The 17,011-nt window shown below is 39.9% G+C and overlaps 1 protein-coding gene across 4 annotated transcripts in view; it reads right to left on the bottom strand.

Moving 5' to 3' along the window:
- OPHN1 (oligophrenin 1) overlaps positions 1-17,011 on the bottom strand; it is a 240,962-nt gene that overhangs the window by 34,069 nt on the left and 189,882 nt on the right. For all 4 annotated transcript variants that reach the window (XM_025044450.1, XM_025044447.1, XM_025044449.1 and 1 more), the window contains 3 exons: positions 15,971-16,029; positions 14,811-14,916; positions 7,574-7,733 (listed from right to left, as the gene is read on the bottom strand). In XM_025044450.1, the coding sequence (XP_024900218.1) occupies positions 7,574-7,733; positions 14,811-14,916; positions 15,971-16,029 (325 nt within the window). The remainder of the gene's footprint in view (positions 1-7,573; positions 7,734-14,810; positions 14,917-15,970; positions 16,030-17,011) is intronic.

Consider the following 17,011-nt stretch of genomic DNA (forward strand, 5'->3'; position numbering starts at 1 on the left):
ATAAAAGTACATTGCACTCACTGGGCATATAGCCTGAGTCCATGTTCCTTGTACACAATCTACATCTACAGAGGCTGACCTGCTGCTCCCCAGCAATCTCTGCAGTAGAAAAGGAGGAAAACGGCCAATGCTAAGCTGTGAATTGAGATGAGTCTGCGAAGCACAAGTGACACAATTGGTGAGACCTTTGGGGCTGGTACGTGAGTTCTCTTATAAGCTAGTTGGGAAGGACTGTGCGGGGAGGTGGGCGGGCGGGCTACACGGAGTGGCAGAAATGCTAATTCATTACCATCGCTGCATGATGTGAAAAGGGACTTCGGGGAAAATGAAGAGGGCCTTCAAGCTCACTTTCCAGTTCTAATGGTCAAATGCATCTAGCCCGTATTTTTGTCCTCATAAGTGAAATAACTCGCTGTCCTCAAAACTAAATTGCTAAGAACTGCCTTCGGAGCTGACCTCTGTCTTCTCCTGTAATTCCCGACAGTTCCCGCCCCATAAAAAGTTCAGAAAACAGAAGTCGACTTCCTTCTGTCGGTCCAAATTACCTCAGTATCTCAAGGTAGCAGAATCAGGTACATACCCCCCTGTGTGATGGGAAGAGGGACAACTTAAGAACGACATTGTTCTAGGGACCTATGTAGCGCTACATCTTCTTCCCCGTCACTTACCTACCACTAGCTTAGAAAATGAAAAATTTAGAAAAGATGATTCAGATTGTTTTTAAACATTCTTTTAAAAAGACTCAGAAGTGGATTCCTTCAAGTGTCAATTCTTCTGATGCATTTAAATTTTATTTACAGACCCTGGTTGTTCTTAAAAGAGAGGCTGAAGAAAGCAGATGACAGAGAAACTTAAAACCAATGTGTTTAAGCCTTTTCCTATGAAGGGGCAAGTGTAAATGGAAAAAAAAACACATTATGGAAATTATAGTATCGGTCAACTGACAAATCGTATCCCATTAACTGAACGACTCGGCAGGAACATATAATCCCTCATATATGTTCCATCTTTTAATCCCCACAACCATTTTATGAGGTTACGCCTATCCTACATAAGGTGCAGAATTTCTAGAACATATTCTTTTGTTCTCTTTCAACAAAGGCCATTTGATAAATGTATAATAAATGGGGATTTCACTTCATATCTCCATATAACATGCATCATGTGAATAAATTCCTAAGTCAGAGAGGATCCTTGGGTACCATGTCTGCGTTTGGAAAACATGGTGAGAACACGTGCCTGGTATCACACGAAGTTCAGAAATTGAATAAATCAACACATTTTACAGTTGTTTATGACCACTCAAAAGCTGATCACTGGTTAATAGAAATAAACTCCTATTGGATCGTGGGGATAACACATAATGATGTCATGTCTAAAAATTCTTCAATAATTGGTCCTGAAGATTTTCTCCTATGTTATCTTCTAAAAGTTTTATAGTTTTACATGTAAATGTGGGACCAATTTGAGTTATTTTTTGTATAATATGTGAGGTTTAGGTCGAAGTTCACTTTTGCTGCCTGTAGATATGCAAGTGCCCCAGCACCATTTGGTGAAAAGCCTGTCCTTCCCTCCCTGGAGATGCCTTTGTACCGTTGTCAAAACAATATGGCCGCATTTTGTGAGGGACTTGTGAAACTTCGATTCTCTTCCATTGATCTATGTATTTATCCATCTGCCAATCTCACACTGCCTTGATCACTGAAGCGATGCAGTAAACTTTAATATTAAAGATCCTCCCAGTTTATTCTGCCATTTTCAAAATTGCGTCAACCCTACTAGTTCCTTTGTGTTTCCATGTACGTTTTAGTATAATCTTATCTCTATAAAAAAGCTTGTTGGGATTTTGATATTAATTGGCTTAAACTTAGATATCGAGTTGGAAAGAACTGATCATTTTTACTATGACATCCTCCACTCCGTGACCACAAAATGTCTCTTAATCTGCCTATATTTTCTTCGACTTCTTTCATCAGTATTCTGTAATTTTCAGCATATAAATCCTAGAAATGTTTTATTAGACTTATACCTAAGCATTTCACTTGTTTTGAGAGACTGTAAATGGTAGTATATTTTTAATTTCATTTTCTACACGTTCATTGCTTGTATATGAAAATACAATTGATTTTTGCATGTTGGCCTTGTATCCTGTAACGCTGATAAACTCCCTTATTAGTTCGAGAAGTATTTTTTTATAGCCTCCTTGGGATTTTCTATAAAGACAATCATGTCATCGGCAAATAAAGAAAGTTATGTTTCTTCCTTTCAACCTGTGTTTTATTTCCTTCTCTTACCAAATTGCACAGGGTAGGAATTTCATTACCAGGCTGAATAGCAGTGGTGAGAGCATCATTGTGCTATTTTCGGCCTTAAAGGGAAAGCATTCAACACTTCGCCAGGAAGTATGATGTTCGCTGTAGGGCTTTTTTGTCGATGTTCTTTACCTAGTTGAGGTCATTACTCCTTATTCCTAGTTGGCTGAGTTTTTTGTTTGTTTTTACGAATGTATGTTGATTTTTTCAAATATTTATTCTGCATAAACTGACGTTTGTGCGATTTGGTCCTTTAACCTGTTGATATGATAGACTACATTCTTTGATTTTCTTTTCTAAATTTTATTTTTCAATTATAGCTGACAAAATATATTAGTTTCAGGTGTATAACATTGTGATTAGACATTAATATACCTTACGAAGTGATCACCCCGATAAGTTTAGTACCACCTTGCACAATGCATAGTTATTACAGTATTAGTGACTATATTCCCTATGGGGGACCCTACATCCTGTGACGATTCTCCTGTCAATTTACTTCTTCATCCCTCACCTTTTTCACCCATCCCCACAACCCTGCTCCCATCTGGTGATTAGCAGTTTGTTTACTCAGCCATAAAAAAGAAGGAAATCCTGCCATTTGAGGCAACATGGATGGACGTAGAGGGTATTACGCTGAGTAAAATCAATCAGACAGAGAAGACAAACACCACAATTTCATTTATATGTGGAATCTAAAGAACAAAATAGGCAACCAATGCATTGCTTGATTTTCAAATCAACTGAACCACCTTGCCTTCCTGGAATAAATTCCACTTGGCCATGGGTGTATGTGTGTGTGTGTTTTCGCTGAATTCTGTCTGCTAACATTTTGTTAATTTTACACCTACATTTAAGAGGGATATTTGTCTATAGTTTTCTTTTTCTGTACTGTCTTTTTCTGGTTTTGGTATCGGGGAAATACTGCCTTCATGCAATGAGTTGGGAAGTGTTTCTTCCTATTTGGCTTTCTGGGAGAGATTATGTAAAATTGGTGTTAATTTTTCTTAAAGAACTGGTACACTTCGTCTAAGTTATCACATTTATGGACATAGCAGTGTTCATACTATGCTCTTATTATCCTTTTCAAACCCACGGGATTAGTATGATATCCTCCATTTTGTTCCTGATAGTGGCAGTTTGTGTCTGCTATCTTTTTTACTTTGCCTATTAGGAGATTGTTCATTTTATCGAACTTCGGATATTGGTCTTTTTAAAACTCTTTTATTGATTTTCTCTATTGTTTTTCTGGTTTCAATCTGGGGGTTTCTGATCTTATCTTTCCTTCTTTCTACATGCTTTGGATATATGTTGCTCTTCTTTTTCTAAGTTCTTGAAGTGAGATTTTAGGTCATTGACTTCAGACTTTTCTTCTTTTCTAAGATAAACATTCAATCCAATGAATTGCCCTCTCGATACTGCCTTAACTGCTTTCCATAAACTCTGATATACTGTATTTATATTGTCGTTCAGCTCAATATAATTTCTAATTTCTCTTAGTTTTTTGAGGTTTGTTTTATGGCCCAGGATATGGTCTATCCTGTTATATGTTATATGCCTACTTGAAAATAATGTATATTCTCCTGCTGTTGGGTGGAGTGTTTTATAATATCAATTAGATCCCGTTGGCTATGGGGCTCCTGAAGCCTTCTAAATAATTTCTGATTTCTGTCTAGTTGCTCTTTTAGTTGCTGAGGAAGGGATATCAAAGTCCCCAAGGATAATTATGGATTTCTCCTCTCGGCTCTGTATGGTTTTGCTTCATGTAATTTGAAGTTTCGTTGTTTGGTACATAAACATTCGGAATTGCTATGTTTTCTTGAACATTTTTAATGATTCCAATTCCATTTGTCTATATAACGCTTCTGTGTGAATCTCTCTGTTACTTGGGGTCTGTCTTTGCCTCATACCTCCCAGATTAGGTAATGCGGAAGCCGACAATGGGTGAGGTCGACAAAGCTCCCCACAAAAGCCTGCTCTCTCAAGCGAGAGGACACGGAAAAGGGCTAGCCTAAAATCACAGGAAAATGTGAGATAATAACCTCTCTATCCAGGAAAACAACACAGAACATAAAGCCGCAGCAGCACCCTCTCCCCTGCCAGCAAAGGTGGAGTGGGGAGCCTGGAGTTCTGCCTGTGCCAGTAGCAAGGTGCGTGACCCGCCCTCCCCCGCCCATGTGGTGGCGTCAAAAAGGCCGAGTGGGAAACTGGACTCTGACCCACACCTCGTGGTAATGAGAGAACCTCCCCCACTCCATTTGGTGTCCACGGAGACTCCATGAAGCACATGAACTTCCATGCCCATTTAGCACGGGGGTAGTGTCAGAGGAGGCCTGAGAGATATACAGGACTTTTGCCACCACTCAGCGGTAATAGGCTATCATGCCGTGGTGTCACTGGACAGGAGACCATATGGGGAACAGTAATGAGACGCCCTGCCTCTCCAGCCAGAGTGGTATCAGCAGAGGCCTAGCGAGGAGCCTAAACTCCTAGTAGTAACGAGGAGTCCTCCCTCCCATTGGTACGTCAATGGAGGCCAGTGGAAAACCTAGACTTGAACTCCATCCTGGCAGTAATGAGGCAGTATTCCTCCTCCCTCCTCTGCAGTGGCAGCATCAGAAAAGGCCTGATATAACAGAAGATGGAAGTAAGAACAAGACTCTCATAGAACCCAAATGTATAGGCTCCAGCTGGAAATCATTTATCATACCAAGACCCAGGAAGATCTCAACATGCATGAGATAAGACCGTCAACAGATATCGGCACCACGATTACACAGATGTTAATGATCTGATGAGCATTTTTAAAGTAGCCATCATAACTATGTTTTAACGAGCAATTAGGGGTACATTTGAAACAAATAAAAACAGAAAATCTCAGCAAAATCAGAGAAAGTTTCCGCAAGGAAATACGAAGACTCAGAAAAAAAACAGAAGCTATAATTATAGAAGAACCAAGTAAAAATTACCGAACTGTGAAATACAATAAGGAAATTTAAAAATCCAACTGATGGGCTCAACAGTAGATTGGAGAGGACAAGGGAAAGAAACAGTGAACTTTAAGAATAGCAGAAATTATGCAATCCAAACAAGAGAAGACGAAGACAATGCTACCAGCAACCTATCCTAAAAGAATAGCTAAAGGAAGTTCTCTAAACAGAAAGGACACAACAAAAGAAGGGATCCTGGAATATCAGGAAGGAAGAAAGAATAACGGAAAGAGGAAAACTATGGGTAAATTCGATAGACTTTCCTCCTCTCGAGTTTTGTCAATTATTTCTGATGGTTAAAGCAAATTTTTTTCCCAGCTTTATTGAGATAAAGCAAAAATTACAATATCTGACGTGGTTCTCAGTGTATCTGGAGGAAATACTTAAGACAATTATATAAAATCGAGAGCATAAAGGACACCAAGGGAGGTAAGGTTTGTATATTTCACCAAAGAGGTGACATGTTGATACCCGTAGCCTGTGATATCTAGAGCAAACCACTAAAAAAGTCCGTTCTACCTTCTTCCCTCCATATTTCAGTCTTCTTGTGTTACTTTTACATATAACGTCTAGAGTTTTTTGCTATAGTCAGTAGAGGAATAATAAATGCATATTCAAACCTATCAAATGCATGTATATGTGTATATATGTACTTTTTTCTTCATTGGAATGACGAGCAAGAAATTGTTAAAATGAGAATTGGGAGTAAACTTGAGCATACGTAAACGGTCGAATTGTTTTTCATTCTATACTTTCTCTACGGTTTGAAATTTTAACCATGCACACGTATCGTTTATATTTTTAAAATTTAAAAACATTTAAAGCAGTAGATACTTTTCAGAGCTTACATCCTACCAGACGTATCTTGGGAATTAACATTACCATCTACTCAAAAAAAACTTCTCCAGAAGTCTATGGCTTCCCTATCTTCCTGTCGCTGTCCATTCTTTCTCGATCTGCTGTGTATGTCTCTTCCATTGGCCCTTCAAACACTGGCACTCCCTGGATTTCAATCCTTGGTCTTACATTTATTCTCTTGCTACAAGTATCTCCTAGGCAAGACCATTCACTCACACAATTTTGACCACCACCTCTATGCTATCGAAGGACAAATCTATTTTTCTAATACTATCCTCTTCTCTGACATCAGATGTCTCATAGGCATGTCTATCTTAATTTGTCCCAAATTTAACTCTTGCTCTTTACTTTTAAATCTGTATCCCTCCAGCCTTATCCATCTCAATAAATGACAACTTCATCCTTCCACCAGTTCAGATAAAAAAACCTTGAAGTTATCCATGACTCGTCTCTTTTTCCCACCTTCCGCATATGGCATGCCACCAAATCTTTGGCTCTGCCTCCAAAATATATTTAGAATCTGACTGCTTCTCACCACCTGCAACCTTTCCATCCTCATCCAAAGTACAACCATTTCTTGACTGTATTACTGAAACAGACTCCTAATGAGTCTTCTTACTTCTACCCTTGATCCCCTATGGCTATTCTGCACACAGTATCCAGAATAGTCTTATCAAACATAAAACAAATGTCATTTCTCTGGTCAAAAACCTCCTTCCATCTTACTCCGATAGCAAAGTCAACACTCCCGATGGATTCTAAGGCCCTAGAAGATCTACTCAGCTTTCCCTCTCTATTTCGCCTCTGAACCCGTCTGCTAATTTTTTTTTTCTTAATCCATTCTAGCCAATGCGGCCTCCTTGCTGTACCCTGAACATGACAGCACGCTTCTGCCCCAGGGACTTTGCACGTACCATTTCCTCAGCCTCAAGTGCTTCCACTCAGGTATCTGAATGACTCACTCCTTTATTTCCGGTGGGTCTCTGCTCAGAGGTCACTTCTCAATGAGGCCTTCCTGGCCGCTCTATTTAAAATTGCAAAACCACTTCCCAACCCTTCCTATTCCCCTTCTCTGCTTTATTATTTTTTTTTCTAAATTCTCATTACCGTCTAACATATTATATGTATTTTACTTATTTTGAATACTGTATTTCTACTTCCTTTAGAGTATAAACTCCACGATGGTTGTTATCTCCAGTGTCTAAAGCAGTACCCGGCAAATGGTTAAATACTCAATACATATTTGCTGAACGAATGAATTTCACAGGTCAGAAATGCTATTAAGTGTCACACCATAATGGAATGTCCTTCGATTAGTGACTTGAGCCAGAGAGGGAGGCACAACTCTAAAAGGCAGCTCAGGGAAAGTGTTACCTGTTCGGAGGAGTGACGGCGAGGACAGGAAATACATACCTTGAAATAGTGCTCGATTAGGATTTCTACCACAATGTTCTGGAATTTGATGTTCATCATGGCAGCTACAGTGTCCTCCTGAGCTCTCATCAGTGTAGGACCAAATATCACGCCCATGTTGGAGGGGGTCATAAGATTCTCTTTGCTGTGCTCACACACACTGCCGGGAGAGAAAGAAGATGATTAACAAGATTTTCTCTAAGAGAAAACAAAAAAGCAGAAGGAAAGGAGAGGCTTAAAGTCGGAAGAAAACATTACAAAGGAAACAACGAGCCAAGAATACAAGATAGCCTATAATTAGGGGCCAAAGCGAGACACAGCTAACTTAGCAGCACAGTAGGAGCTGGTGATGGGTCCTTTTTAATAGTTTAAATACTTCTGCAATTAACTCTTTTCTTTTACAGGTGTTAGAAAAAGCAACTCTGTGCTGCCAGCACGTGATCCAGAATGGCTAAACAACTAGTACCAACAGCTTCCAGCAGGCGTGAATCTCCTTTTAACACTCTATCCTCACAACTCCAAAAGGCAGAGTATTTTCTCTCTGAAGCCTGCATTTACAGAGGGTAAAGCACTCCGTTATGGGCAGTTTCCATACGCTTTGGCAATACAGGGACCCAAACCCATATCTGTGGGGCTCCAGGTCTTACAGTCTTCCCATTGCATCCCACTGCCTGCTTCTCCAGTTCCTTTGAAGAATCCCAAGGCCCGATGGGGGCGCCTGTAAGCTAACGCTCCCTTCTGTTCCTCTGAGGGAGGGTCCTTGTCCTCATTTAGGACACTCTTCCTTCTTGGTCTTCTTATGAGATTTGGAAGGTAACCTATTCTTTGGGGATTTCTTTGCATTTGACACCTTTCCTTTTATTATATATTTTGTAAACCATTAAGAGGCATAAGTCACACCCCAAACTGTGGGTTAATAAGATGAATGGAACCCAAAATAAGGGAATGTGAGTAGTGAGATAGGTAGGAGTTCATGATAGGATTTGACAGCAAAGCAATCTTAAATTCTCGAGCTACATGGACAAGAGAAAATGGGTACAACTTCTCTTTTTTCATATAATTTATGAAGTGACCCCTCCGATTCCTCCGGCACCCATCCGGCACTGCACGGGGTACAACTTCTTAAACATCGAAATTTAAAACAAAGGAATGGGTATCAGAGGGAGGCTGTAAAAAACCTCTGGTTTAGGAAAAAATAATTTTGATTAGCAGGTTTAGATGAGAGTCCATCGATTAAAACGCCTACAAATAGAACTACCTTATAATCCAGCAATGCCACTTGTCAGTATCCATCCAAAGGAACATGAGTAAACAAAGTCTACCCAAACCCTACACACCAAAAATAAACAAAAACCATATACACACACACACACACACACACACACACACATATGCATACATATGTGTGTGTGTGTATGTATATATATATCCCAAAACAAACACGAGAAAAAAAAAAACAGAACCGAAATCAGAGCAAATCTCTTGACCCAACTATGGAAAACTTTAAATAACAAATGACCTGTTTTCTTTAACAAATGATTTAACAAGAAAAAATAAAGAGATAAATGGGAAAACTATATCTTGGGAACACAGTAAAAACATAGAGGCCCTATGGATAATGTATCAAGCCTTGGCCTCTGTGCTGTTTATGGGCCCTCTAAGTGGTTTTTCCACACACATCTGTGAGAACTACTGCTACAGATGAGGGGCCACCAAACTATGACCCGCAGGCCAAATCCAACCTACCACCTGTTTTCGTAAATAAAGTTTTACTGGAGCACAACTATGTCTATTTGTTCACATATTAACAATGGCTGCTTTTGTACTGAAAAAGAAGAACTGAGCAGTTGTGACAGCGACAGAGTCCATATAGCTCACAAAGCCTAAAATATGTGTACTATCTAATCCTTTAAGGAAAATGTTTGCTGACCTCTGCTATAGATTAAAGAGGCTTAAAAAAATATTTCAACTGATTGCTATGTGTAGCTGTTATTTGGATCCTGATTCAAAAAAAAAAACATATCACATAGTTGAGACTACTGGAAATTTGAACACAGAATTAAGTAATTATTACTGATTTATTTTTAGACGTGATAATTGTATTGTGTTTATGTGCATAATTTTTATTTTTTTCAATATATGAACTGAAATATTTATGAGTGAAATAATATGATGTTTTGAATTTGCTCTGAAATAATATGGGAAGAGGAGAAACAGGTGGGATACAGATGAAACAAGATTGGCCACAGGTCGATAATTGTTAAAGCCGGGTGATGGGTATGGAAGACTTTCCTACCCTTCTATTTCTGTATATATTTGAAATCTTGCATAATAAGGCATTTTTTTAAAGGACAAGATACTAATGGAGTGGGAAAGTGTGTCTCTCACCAAGTAAGCAGTTCTCATTCCTGAGGATGGTGCTCTTTAGGGCAGACAGCTTTGGTTGCCTTTACTGGTGTGATATCATCTATAATTTACTTTAAATACTTGGATAGAGTCAAGTGCTATGTCCTGAATTTCATCGACGCCATCAACTGCAACCACACCATTATTTCAGGTGCCAGTAAAAAAAAAAAAATCATTTCGTTGTCCAATCATTACGTAGTATTATTGAAGACATTTTAAATTGAAAATAAACTCAACAATGAATATAATTTAACCAAAATGACTACAGTATGAGCAGCTATTACCAAGTTCATGCATTCAAAGATTATGATAATTATATCAAAACTGCTGCCTGCCAACAGTGATTTTAAGACTCCGTTGATTCTAGGATGCATCCAGAATACAGGTTACAATTTGAAAAACAAAAGTGCCCTTCAGAATGGTTGGAATCTGATACATGTGTTTGTTCATTTTCATGCATACTCTAGGGGTGATTAATTAGTATTTAAAAGACTAATCAGAGGCTAGAGGAGCTACTATAAGGTTCAGCAAACTTCATCTCCAATCGACCCCAGAGGCTTTATTAGCATGATTGATGATATAATGATTTCTCATTGCTTAGATGTGTCAAGATATATGGATTGACTAGAAATATTATATAGACACTCCCAAACTTGCAGGGACAGATTAGAAGAATAGACCAATGGTCAATCTTAAAATCAGAAGGTGAATCAAGCAATATTATGCACCCTCAGATGTGATGCGGCATAAGATATACAACATCATCACGTGTTCCAGCCAAAAAAAAATAGTTAACGTGAATTCATTTAGTCTCTAAATGGAGCCTCTGTTTTACAAGAAATAAATGAGTGAACGAGCTGAAAAATATGACAATGAAGAGAGCAGACAAAACTAGTAAGACTCCACGGAGCAACTGCTCTGGTTTCAACCAACAAGCTAAAGTCATAAAAAAGAGACAGTGCTAGATTTTAAAAAAATGAAAAGGACATAAGAAGTAGATAGAATGTGTGGCCCGATATTGAAGAGTAGTTAGGATGAACCACCTAGAAAGGTCATTTAGGGGTTAACTGGGGAAGTGTCAACTAATCTGGAAAGGTAGAAATTGTTGAACTGAAAAGGATAGGTTGTAGAATACCATAATCTCATTTTGGTGAAAAACGCAAATGTGTATGTATGTGGGTGTGTGTATACATAAACACAGATACTCATAGAAAGATCCAGAAAACTGCACTAATATATTAATAGTAATGATTTTTGGATGCTGGCAATAGACAGCTTTTACTGTTTTTGTTATTGTTGTTGTATTTTCTAAACCCTACGATGTATGATATTGCTTCTGAAATGATACAAGTGTTATTACAGAAATATGAAGACTCCAATAAGCCTAATAGCCCACATCTTTTAGAATGATAGTCCAGGCCTACAATTACACAGGGGTCCTGCATTTGGGGATCAGATCACAGGATTTTACTGCCTGACTCCATCTGTATTGCTATATTATCTGCCTCGGTTGAGTCTTTCATGAAAGATGCAGTCAGAGCGTCTAAAAAAAAGTTAGGAATTCATTGAGTTTACAGAACATGTTGTACAACTGGTTTTATGTCTGCTTGCTGATAAATACCTGTATGAGTGGCAGAATTAGGCCTGAGGCTTGCTTCCATTATAATATTCCACTAGTAGTGAGATGGCAGGGGAGGTGACCTGTAGAATTCTCCTACCTCTAAGTAACGAAAGCTATGGGTACCAACCAAAAAGAACTGGATAACAGGAAACCCCAAATTAGCTGAGGTCAGTTCGCATCTGACTGTTATTTACCTAGAAAATGGGCTGGCAGTGGGAACACATTACAAAGGAATTGATATAATCACGTATATCGTGAAAGCACAGTTGGCAGGCAGAATAATTATGTGAATTTTAAAAGTACGTGGATTTTTTTGTGTAAATTTCTGTATTGGAACTAAGCCTATCTTTTATTTGAAAACTACAACTTTTGATTACAAAGGTTTCAAACATACACAAAATCTGAAAGAACGGTACTGTGAACACTCATACCATCTATACCTAGATTCAAGAATTAACATTTTACTACATTTGCTTTCTCTCCTTGTGTATTTTTTCGGAATCCTTCAAAAGGGTTCTGATCAAGATGGTGGAGTAGGTAAACGTGCTCGCCTCCTCCAATGAACACATAAAAATTACAACTACAAAACCACCATCACAGAGAACCCCCTGAAGCCTACCTGACCAGAAGTCCTATAACTAAGGACACACAGAAGAAGCCACCTCAAGACTGGTAGGAGGGGCAGAGACATGAATCAGGCTGGTCCTACACCTACGTGTAGCAGTTGAGATCAGGAAGGATATTTCAGCTGTGGAGGTCACTGCTGAGGAACGAGAGGTACCAGCCCCACATCAGGCTCAAAGATGTGGGCATTATGTGCATTCATTGCTTTTCTGGGTAGAATCACTTCGAGACTGATTCAACTTTTGTTGTTTTGTTTTTAAACCATGAGTTCACATTGGCATTCTCAATTCAACTTTACTATTGTAAAATTTTTTTCTTTACATGTTGAATTTTTTACTTTTATCCCTTTTTCTTACATGGTAAATCTTGGCTTCTGATACTATTAGTATATTTATATTATTTTTCCTTTATCCCTGTAGTGTGTGTGTGTGTGTGTGTGTGTGTGTGTGTGTGTGTGTAAATATCTATATCTATATATACATGTATGTATGTATGTGTGTATATATATATATATCTATAGCTTCAAATTATAATGATGTTTCTAGTACTAATAAAATAAATGACGCTTACAACATTTTGCACTTCTGGTTTTAGAATATATCTCATTAAGGATGAGTCAGAAGATTGCATTGATAAGTTAACTGAAATAACTTTCCTCAATGTATCTGTTATCAATTTGATAAGACATTAAGATTTTTGTGTTTAATTTTAGGGTTTGTAATGTTTTCCTTTAGATAAATTTTACTTTTCGGATATGTGAAACATTAAGATGGCTCAAAAGTCAAAATCACAGAAGGAGGTGGACATAGAGGACTCTAGCTCTCATCCCTGTCCCTTCCACCCTATTCACCACCTATTCCCTTTAGTAATCATTATCATTAGTTTGTTTTTATAATAGCTTTATTGAGATACATTTCCCATATCATATTCACCCTTTTAAAGGGCACAGTTCAATATTTTTTAGTATATTCAAAGAGTTGTGTAACTATCATCACTATCTAATTCCAGAACATTCTCACCATTCCAAAAAGAAAGCCTGAAACCATTAGTAGTCAATCCCTGTTCCCTCCCATGTCCCCACGTACTAGGCCCTAGGCAACCACTAATCTACTTTCTGTCTTTATAGATTTGTTTATATTACATGTGGCCTTTTGCGTCTGGCTCCTTTCACTTAGCATAATGTTTTCGAGGTTTATCTACATATCAGTTTTTTATTCCTTTTTTAGGCCTAAATAATGTTCCACTGCACGTTTATACCATATTTTATTTTTCCATTCATCAGTTGATGGTCATTTGGGTTGTTTCTACTGTGGGGCAACTATAAATAACACTGCCGTGAATATTTGTGTACAAGTTTTTATGTGCACATATGTCTTCATTTATCTTAGGGATATACCTAGGAGGAGAATTGCCGGGTCATGAGGTAACTCTATGTTTAACGTTTAGAGTTATTAGTTTTTTATTTATTTTACTGTGCTTCATCTGATGATAGAAAATATCTGTTTAAATTTGCAAATTTTCAGCATGTAAAACAGATAACAGCAACAACAAAAAACCAAGGTGTGAAACAGGGTATGTAATATGCTACGTTTTTTTGTAAGAAAAAAGAGGGAAGTAAGAATGTATAAGAATTTAAACAGATATTCAACCTCTGGGTGGATAGTCAGGTGTTGCTCACCCACTGTTCACAGGAGAATTTTCAACTGAGCACTGTCGCATAGTGAGACTCTTCGAAAGTCAGAGCTGGAAGAACCCTTCGAGAACAGCTAATCCAGTCCTCCACTATTACAGATGAACAAACCAAGGCCCAGAGAGTAGGCAAGACTTTCTTAAGGTCGCACATCAAATTAGTGATACAGCTGGAACTTGAACCCAATGTCTATTTCCCCCAGGACAACTTCAAATTAACATGCAAACAATTTATGAGGCAGCAGCTGGCCTTTGAGGAGCCAAGTAAACGCATCTTTACTCACACCAAACCCCTCGGACCAAGAAGTATCACAGCAGGGCACACATACCCCTCGTGCCCGGCCATCCTGGAGCCTGTCACCAGGCCTACTTCCTGAAATGCTGCTGTCTGTTCTGACCTGCCACAGACGAGCAAGAAGCTGGCCATGATCTTAACAATACTTCCCATTGCTTGACGACCTCCCACGTGCCATGCGGCTCACCTGTGTCCGTTCAAACCCACAGAACACTTGTGCATCGTAGGCAATGCCATTCTCATTTTACAGATGGCCATGCAGAGGCTACGAGAGCTTTGCCTGAGATCACACAGCCAAATAATGAGTGGTAGAACTGGGATTCAAAACCTGGCTTATTTGAGAGCAAAGCTTGTGTTCGGCCCACTCCACCTGGTAGCAGCCTTCAACTGAGACGACGCCTCAAGTGAGCTGTATGATGACTGTGGGACGATATATACCAGGGTCCAGGTAAAATCACCTCCGTCACAGAGCACGCAGCGTGCCCAGGATGGAGCAGTTGAGGCTTGGGACTTAATGAGCAGACAGACAGGTCCCCTGCAGTGCTACCACGCGGGGCAGTCCCCTGCCAGCAATTCTCGCTGAAGCCCCAGAAGTTACTTACTTGACCAGGTGTCTTATAATGAGCTCCAGCATCTCTCGGTTCTTTTCCGGTAGCTTATACACCAGGGAGTGAATCGCCCCCAGCCGGTAATCCAGGCTGTCGGACTCTGAGAGAGCAGAAAGAGAGAGAGAGTTTTGCTTCTTGGGCAACTGGATCGAGCAAAGTCTCACACGCACGTGCACACAGAGATGGACAGAGACCCCGAGAGCATGAGAGACAGGAAAGGACCCAGAGAGGTGAACAGGCACAGAGACACGACGGCAAAGAGAAATCGAGCAAAGAAGACACTGAGAGAGAGAGAGAGAGATGGAGAGACCAAAAGGCAAAAAGAGCAATAAAAACGAGGAAACAGGCCTAGAAAGATGAAGAAAATAAGAGAGAGAGAAGAAAGAAGAGAAGACACAGTCACAGAGACAGTCGCAATTCTGGGCCGAGCAACCTGTTGTTAAGGTCCACATGTAAGTTTCCAGCTATAAACCCTTGGCCACCCACCATCCCGGCAGTACGGGGGGTCTGCTCCCACTTCTGGGCTCCCCTGAGAACCACTGAGAGGCTCAGAGTGAAGGTCAAAGGCATCTCGCCTCAACAAAGATCCATTATGAGGACGAGGCCCCCGAATCTTTCTCCTGCCCACCGCACAGGGCACGATGCGGGGGAAGGGTTACGTCGAGGTAGGCGGGAATACTTGTCGAGTGGCCTCGGCCAAAACTTTTCATGCCTCTTCAGCCGCCAACAATTGGGGTGATTCCCTATGCTTTACTTTCCACGCACCTCTCCACCCCTGCCTGTAGTTTTATCTTCTAGAAAAGGTAACGGTAATGATTCACAACACAACTGAAAAGCATCCGAAGAGGCAGAGTGCTGAGGGCAAAAAGCTCAGACAGCAACTGTCATGGAACCATCGTGCTGTCCCCCGGTCATGTGAACCAAGGCTCTTGTTCTAATGCTAATCGCACCCGTCACATCGGCCAATCTCCTTCAACCCACTCGCCTGACACTGATTTAGAAAAAGAAATAATACAACAGTTGAGTCAGACGACAAGCAAGAATACTCTCATTTGGTCAAGGATAAAAATCTGTGTATGATTTTGTTTTTTTCCCCTCGATTACTTTATGAAGACGCCAGGACAACACAATTAAGTAGTAACATAAATACTTACTGGCAGCAGAGACCAGCTCCTTGTGGAGTCTGTAAGTCATGACCGGTTCAGAAAGATTCCTGAAAGTAATGAAGATCGTAAGTTCCTTTGGGAAGAGGGGAGCTGGGCCCCAGGTTCTCAGTTCCGTGGGGAGCAAGGGTGAAGCTTCTGAGTCTCACAGCTTAGCGCGACATCATACACTTCGCATTTCTCTCTTCTGACACTTCGTCAGAAGAATCTTATTGGCTAGGAAGTCAACAGTAGACTCGGGAAAGTATGGGCCAAGACCAAGTTCATTCCCCAGAATGAAAATAGACACAAAGCAACACTACAAACCCCTAAGTGGACCTCCACCGAATGCTGCTATGAAGTCCTTGCAGTCTGACAGCTGCTTAGTTTCCAAAATGCTTTCACATCTGTCCTCCCACGTGATACTCCTGACGATCATGGGAGGTGGAGCAGTTATTCAAATCCCCAATTATAGAGGGAGAAACTGAGGCTCAAAGAGGTTTATTTAGTCAAAAATATTGACTGAACATCTATTTGTATCTGGCATCGTGACAGGTATTAGGGATCCAGAGCTCAAAATGACAAACCTCCGAGGAGCTAACAGACTAGTCGAGAAGAGTACCATATACAAAATTTCTAGTACAATGGGACAAGTATGATTAAACAAAGGTCGGTGGCAGGTGGCTCAGAGGAAGGAAGTAACCCACTAATAACAGCAAATTCTTCACATTTACTCATTTGATCCTCTGACAACCTGAAAAAGCAGATGCCGTTATTATCTTCATTTTATAGATGAGGAATCTGAGGCTCAGAGAAGTGAAGTAATTCATCCAAGACCACACAGCTAGCGAGAGCATAACTAGACTCGAATCCGTGCTCTCAATCACTGTGGTGTACTCCTTGCCACTGTCATCACTATACTAATCCAGGAGAGAGAGAATAAGGACCTCAGTAAAGATAGTGGCATGAGGCATATAGCAAGAAAAAGTAAGGAGACTTATTTGAAAGACATTAAAGAGAGAACTCCTCCTATGACTGGATGTGTTGGCAAGG

This window comes from Pteropus alecto, unplaced genomic scaffold (assembly GCF_000325575.1).
Source record: "Pteropus alecto unplaced genomic scaffold, ASM32557v1 scaffold312, whole genome shotgun sequence".
Taxonomy (NCBI): domain Eukaryota; kingdom Metazoa; phylum Chordata; class Mammalia; order Chiroptera; family Pteropodidae; genus Pteropus; species Pteropus alecto.